This window comes from Macrobrachium nipponense, chromosome 10, assembly GCF_015104395.2.
Source record: "Macrobrachium nipponense isolate FS-2020 chromosome 10, ASM1510439v2, whole genome shotgun sequence".
In the NCBI taxonomy this organism is placed as follows: Eukaryota; Metazoa; Arthropoda; class Malacostraca; order Decapoda; family Palaemonidae; genus Macrobrachium; species Macrobrachium nipponense.
The window spans coordinates 76,383,692-76,391,203 of record NC_087204.1 but is presented as its reverse complement, the minus strand read 5'-3'; the positions used below and the strand labels follow the sequence as shown (position 1 = coordinate 76,391,203).

At 35.4% G+C, this 7,512-nt stretch overlaps 1 protein-coding gene across 2 annotated transcripts in view; it reads right to left on the bottom strand.

Annotated features, from left to right (window-relative positions):
* LOC135223704 (adenylate cyclase type 6-like) overlaps window positions 1-7,512 on the bottom strand; it is an 891,429-nt gene that overhangs the window by 789,313 nt on the left and 94,604 nt on the right. Inside the window, exon 1 of one of the 2 annotated variants that reach the window (XM_064262428.1) lies at window positions 5,602-5,861. The exons of the other annotated variant lie outside the window; for it this stretch is intronic. Coding sequence (XP_064118498.1) covers window positions 5,602-5,667 — 66 coding nt within the window. The 5' untranslated portion in view covers window positions 5,668-5,861. Of the gene's footprint in view, window positions 1-5,601; window positions 5,862-7,512 lie in introns of those variants that run through there. 2 annotated transcript variants of the gene reach the window in all.

The window sequence follows — 7,512 nt, the reverse complement described above, 5'->3', positions numbered from 1 at the left end:
TACATCAGGAGTATACATGCATTAAACGCTGTCAATAAATACGTATCTACGTAATTTACAATACAAAAATTGCCCAGAGACAAAAAATCTTCTATCGAGCTGATTTTAACGACATACCTTGAAACTAATGAGAGTAGTCATGCGCAACTAACTTTACTGATGTCACTGATATCATGACTGCCAGTAGTATCTATTAAAACTACATATATTAAACAAGTAAAAATATTATTTGCAGAAATTGTGAAAAGAAAGAAAATTATTCATTTAGCGAGGATGATGCGTGTGTTTTAATGACTAAATTGAATATTCAGGAATAACTATATTAATATAACTAAAAAATTAACAATAAAAACAAAGCCAACAACATCAACAATAAAATTAATTACTACCGATATGCTTCGTTATCAAAGAGATGGAATCTATATATTTTGTCAGTACTGTCACTATTATTATCATTATTATTATGGTGGTAATAATAATAATAATAATAATAATAATAATAATAATAATAATAATAATAATATAATAATTATTATTATAATTATTATTATTAATTATTATTATTATTATTATTATTATTATATTATTATTATTATTATCATTATTAAGAAATTCACAGTTTCGTAAAAACAAATTGTTAAAAAAATATCCACAATTATATATTAGAAGTATATTTCTATGTAAAAATATAGAACAAAGACTTTCAAACAGCTGAACGGTGTTCCTCATCAGTGTAACATTTTAACGTTACACATGAGGAACACCGTCCAGGTGTTCGAAAGTCTTTGTTCTATTTTTTTACATAGAAATATATTAATATATAATTGTGGATATTTTTTAGCATTATTATTATTATTATTATTATTATTATTATTTAATCACACTAATTCATCAGATATTCATGACATATAACATGGTCACCAGATTATTTGACATCATTGTTACAACATCATAGTTCTAAACTAAATTGCAATATCATTTCACCGTCATTCAATTGCCTCGGAACATCTAAAAATGGCGGAACATAACGTGTAATTCCCTGTCTTAGGATAAATTGTAAACGAAAAAGGAATAGGGTTAGCTGTTTGCACCATTCAGTGACATTACCCAGGGCGCTGAGCTGACATGAATATGAGAGGCTGCCCTAAAAATAGTTCTTTCGGAAATTCGTAAAATTATAAAAAGTTCCTCGAATCTTACAATGACAACAGTCGATTTTCTTAGATTTCCACCGAATAGAATAGTATAGAATAGAACATAGAATTTAGGCTAAAGGCCAAGCGCTGGGACGTAGGAGGTCATCCAGCGATGAAACAGAAAATGATAGTAAAAAAAAAAAAAAAAATGTGAAATAGTAGGAAAACCTCGCAGTTGCACTGTTAAAAAATTGTTTGGAAAGGCTGGGAAGTAAGACGAAAGAAAGAGAACATGAACGGAGGTACAGTAACAGGAACGATGGGACATTGTAAAGAATCCCAAGTAAAGCTTACAGTGCACTGCATGAGGTACACTGACAGCAGTACCGCCCCCCAACGCGAGATTTCCACTGAAGGTTTAAATTTGTCGTTGCATCAAGAGCAAGAAACTTCTGCACAGTGTCTGGCATAGGAAACTTACCAAGTGTTGTGGAAAACTGAAGAGATATCTGGCTATTATTAGGAACCCCGTCCATGATAAAGGAACACCTGTTGCCTCCTTGTTGTTCGTTGCGCGATGTATAATTCCTTACAGATTCCAACACAAAAGCTACGATTCCTCCGCAGCCACTCCTCTTTGTAGTTATTAATATCGATTAGGAAAAGAGGCAACAGCGTATCTAATTGGAAGCTTGTTTTTCCTTCGTAATTTTCCTTGTCTACGTCAAATTTGATATCTTTATGTAAAATTGCATTCAATTGTTTGTTGGCAAGTATGCTATTTTCATGATTTTTCCTTAAATGTTCATAAATATTATAATATGTTTACCTCTTCGTTTATATCCTTACGTCTCCGTCTTCAACTAAGTTAATTACTTCCCGTAAAAATTTGCTCTTAAAAGCCAAGTCTTTTCAGCATTCTGACCCAATTGCATAATCTTTTAATCTACCTCCAAGCAATTAAAGCAATTGTATGCATGGCTGCTACTCTTACATAAATTCTGTGCCACTCTCCAAAGATAAGTGGAACTGGAGAATTAAGTCAGATCCTCAAAAAAAAGGAAAACTCGCATTCAAAGATCTCAAACAAGTTCCTTTACGCATTACTTTACAATAAAGTGAAATGAAAACCCATTATGGAACAGTAAACGCTGTGTTATCCTTCTTTTCTGTCATACTTCAGCGGCTTACACTAAGAAGCTAAAGCTCTCTTTTAATATTTTTTTCTTTACTGGTAAAACACGGAAGTTACATGCTTAGTCAGGTCACACCAGAATATTCCCTGTCCGCCACAAATACTGGCTGCTTCGTGCAAAACATTGCGGCAATATAAAATTTTTTTCCTTCATTTCCGTCTTCACAGTCTTAAAATCTAACCGCCCCTCCCCAGCCCCTACAATCCCACTACACCCGCCTAAATGAAAATATGTTTTCCGCAATTTCCGCAATTTTCATTACTGGCACATTGAAAAATTGCCGATGCATTTGAAAGACAAAAGACCAAAAGACCAAGAACATAAAAGTAAGAAACTTGAATTGAACGTAAACATAATACCCTATCTACATATATATATATATATACATACACACACACACACACACATATATATCATAATAATTATATATATAATATATATAATTATATATATATGTATATATATATATATATATATATATATATATATATATATATGTATGTATGTATGTATATATATAACCTGTGACCACTTCCTTGACCCCAAGCTAGGTCGACTATCCCAACGTATTGCCAGTGCGAGTCCATTGCTCTACCACAGAGAGAGAGAGAGAGAGAGAGAGAGAGAGAGAGAGAGAGAGAGAGAGAGAGAGAGAGAGAGAGAGCTTAAATCATAAACTGACAATTTAAATGCATAACTACATAAACGAAGAAGTAAGCTTAATGATGCACATCATTCCTACAGTGCTCCCCTTCGTTAATAAAGTGATTTCCTCTGCTCCCATTTCTTGTCGCTTCATTTATTACTCTCTTTATCTGGCTTTTCTCTTCCTTTCCCTTTCTTCTGGTCGCATTAGCAGATCCGCTTGCCAAAGGGACGCGGCCTTTGTTCCCTTTCGGCATAAGGGTCATTTATGCCGAAACTTTCCTCCCTAACCAAGTTAACTGATGCCGAAAATAAATGGAGAGCTAAAGGTTTTCCATTCACCTAATTACCTGATGGAGACCGCACGACGGAAGAGAGAGAGAGAGAGGAGAGAATTAGAGATATGGGAGAGTAATTTATTCATCTCTCTACCTGATTTAATGAACCGATCAATTGTAGATTACCAATTCACACTAAAAAGGTTGATATACGATGGTGGACAGGATAATGTTTAAATTCCAAATAAAATATCATGGCTAAAAACTTACTTTATCATTCATCTAAAATTGCTCACACATACCCTTATCCACACGTATCCAAAATTGCGATACGAAAAATTGGTGTAGGCGTTCACGGACATTGTTTATAGGTAATGTATAAATTGTACGTTTGTATGCAAGTGTTCAGCTCGGTTTGAGTACGAACAGAGAATAAAAATATAAAGTCACGTCGAAAGATACGGTTATATAAAAACATACGCATGAAAAATATAAAATTTATATATATGCAGGTACTGTTCTACAGGAACATACCCCAAAATCCAGCAAGTATATATAATTATTCATAATTTAAAGAAAGATGCCATGACACTACTGTAATAATAATAATAATAATAATAATAATAATAATAATAATAATAATAATGAGCTCTTAGTAGATAACGTACCCCAGTTAAAATCACTCTTATATGCAGACAAATGTGCATCAATGATCCCTATTTCTAAGCAAGTGTGGGGGTGTGTGTTAGCAGGGTATACAAAAAACGGCTCAGCAGAATAAGACGAGACTTAGCAGGCTTATTCATTTGTTGACCTTCTGAAGATGATTAACTTAAAGGAGAAACTATATCAAAATTCGTACGGTATCAACAGTAACCAACCGTTCAGTCGAAGAGACTGCTGATCCAATTCATCGAATTCTGTTCATCCTTTCCTGAGATATTTTTAAAACATGAGAGGTAACAATAATAATGATAATAAGAGGGATACTTCACCTCTTCTTATTCTGGAATAATAGGCAGAACGCCCATCATAACAACAACAACAATAATAATAATAATAATAATAATAATAATAATAATAATAACAATAATAATAATAATAATAATAATAATAATAATAATAATAATAATAATAATAGCGACTACGGTGTAACAAAGGAGACCAGTCAGGCCTCCTAAGAACAAAAATAAAACAAACCAATAACCTCCTTTGCGATTACTATATGATCGATATTAATAACATTTCCTGTTAATACCAATAAAGGAAACTCCAGGAACCATTAAAATTCCCACATGGGAAAAATACGATAATTACAATTTGACAATGCAATTACCCGCATTCGTAAGGAACATAACAATGGCTCTGAGAATATAGCATCATTTTTACGCATATTAAAGTATCTGCAATGAATATTCACTGATGATAATAAATAACAGTAACATTGACGTGGTGTAAGAATGGAATAATAATGATAACAATAATTATGAGGATGTGGTGTGTGCAGAAAATAAAATTTCGTAAATGAGAATGATAATAAACCTTCATCGATATTATCATCATTATTATTATTACGATATATTTCTAATACAAGTAACAACTAAAATACAATTAACGTTTTAAATAGGACTGTTTCTTTAAATCTACTATTTGTCCACTAAAAGGATAATATTATAATTATAGTATAATTAATATAAATAAAATTAATAATAATTAATAAAATAATAAAATAAAATAATTTAATTAATAAATAATAATATAAAATCAATCAATAGGTTCAGATCGCGGATGCCAACCCGGAACCCAACCCCAACTAATCAAATACCTACCCCAGTAGAATTGGGAGGACTGTGATAGAGCAAAAAAAAAAAAAAAAAATAAATAAATAAATAATAATAATAATAATTCCAGTGACGTCTACTCTTGTTCTTAAATTGTGTAAACGTTTTACTTACATGCAGTACAACTTTCATACATTTAAAACCTGTAAATTTAGAAAAATAACATAAAAAAATGACAGCTTGTCAGAATTACCTGCGTTATCATATCAACACCTTAAAAAAATTAATATTTATGTACATATACGACCACGTAAATCTAATCAATTACAACCCCGGTCCTATGCAGTCAATGTAAAGAAAAAAATTAAACAGCAAATAAATCAGTGCATGAAGTATATCAAATCCATAAACACCAAGCTTCACAACACACTATAGAGGGAAAAAACCAACTCACTGGGTCACTCACTCTGAGTCAAGTACATTACATCCCTGAAATCATCAACCCCCCCCCCCCCCCCCCCCCCCCACCCCCTATCCCGTTTATTACGTAGCGGCTATGACTTACTTCTTGGATGGCATTAACTTTGGATGTTATTTTTCCTAGCTCCATGTTCAGGATGGGTAGAGCCATTGACGTACGACGTAACGAGGGTAGGTAATTCCAACTACATGACAAGCCCGTTTCCTCGTATCACCGGAAATAGAGGCTCGCAGTCACAAACGGGACGGCTCGGGCGTTTGGGGCAAGGGAACACTCACCGGCATTGTGGCGTCACAGCACTACTACACTTGACAAGTGCTCGCAGCAAACTGACGAGCTCAGTGTCTACAGGCCCGTCCGTGAGAGGAAAAGAGAGTGTGTGAGAGCCAGAGAGAGAGAGAAAGAGAGAGAGAGGTTGTGCGTGTGAGTGAGAGCGAGGCAGAGTTTGTGACTGTGAGAGAGAGAAAGAGAGAGAGAGGATCACTAAGTTCACGGTATGCCCCGTACCCCCAACAGCCTCATCGTCATTCTCTCTCTCTCTCTCTCCTCTTTCTCTCTCTCTCTCTCTCTCTCTCTCTTCTTCTTCTTCTTCTTCTTTGGCAGACGATTCCACACGTCGCCACACAACCTAAATCTTCTTCTACCACACTTGATCAATAACTTGGGGAATATTATCGAACGCCAGCATGTCTCGAAGCCTAACGAGGTTCAAGCTCACAATCAGGTGATTTCTCCCAACCTCTCCCAAATCCTCCCTCTATCCTCCCTCCCCCCTTACCATCCACCATAAAAGACACAGAAGGGGGAGGGGAGGCGGAAAAAAGAGGAAAGAGCATAGGAAGAAGGGAGATAAGGGTGGGGGGAATGGGGGAGGGGAGGGGAGGAGGGTTGACGCTCTCACCTGGCGACGGTGAATCGTAAAGCACGACTTAACGAGCGCATGTGCCTCTTAGCGTAAACGTTGGCACTTGCCCTAGCCACTCTCGGTAAACACTCGTTCATTAACCCCTCAAAAGCCCACACGACATTGCTCCTTAACCCCGTTCCCTTTCCTCATATTATATTGCAGCGTAAAAGACAAATTCTTTTCTTGGATTAGGCTGCTGCATTTTGATAGGAGGAAGACCCACACGGTCAGCGCTGTTACGAGGCATCGAAGCTGAGGCAACGACCTTCAGCGTGTTATCTATTTTCGCTGCCGGCGAACACTGGCAACAATGCGAACTGCCTGGCCCATTTTCTCTCTCGCACAAGTGTGCTCGTGGTTGCAAACGGAAGAAGAAGAAAAGAGAAGCCAAAGGAGGCACACTGGCAAATGTTTCTTTCTTTTCCCGCTTCTTTTCATTCGGCGAAGAAAAGAGAATCAGTACAAAAGGACCCGTTGCCGAACTGAACATTTACTCGACTGGCAACTGCTACTACGTAAACAAACACCTGTTTCTCCGCTACTAATAATAATAAGTACAGGTCTGTTTCTTCTCGGCGCTAGAAGATAAACTCCACAGAGGGGGTGATTGTTGGGGTCCCCTGTGAGTTGACGATGGAAAGCGTTTTAACAGTAGGCATCATCGTCTCTTCAGTGAAATATTTGGGGCTGATGTGTCATATTATTAAGGTGAATATGAAAATCAACGACAAATCTCTCTCTCTCCTCTCTCTTCTCTCTCTCTCTCTCTCTCTCTCTCTCTCTCTCTCTCTCTCTCTATCTCTATCTATCTATATATATATATATATATATATATATATATATATATATATATATATATATATATGGTAAAAGGGACTAAGAGTAATACATGATGAGATGATAGTGTTGAAGTATATATATATATATATATATATATATATATAATATATATATATATACATATATATATATAAAGGGACTAAGACTACTACAAAATTAAATGAAAGGGTGTTAAAGTTAGGGATTCAGGCCAAAGGAAACGTTATGATCACTGTTTTCTGATACAGTTGCATGATACGAAAAGATCG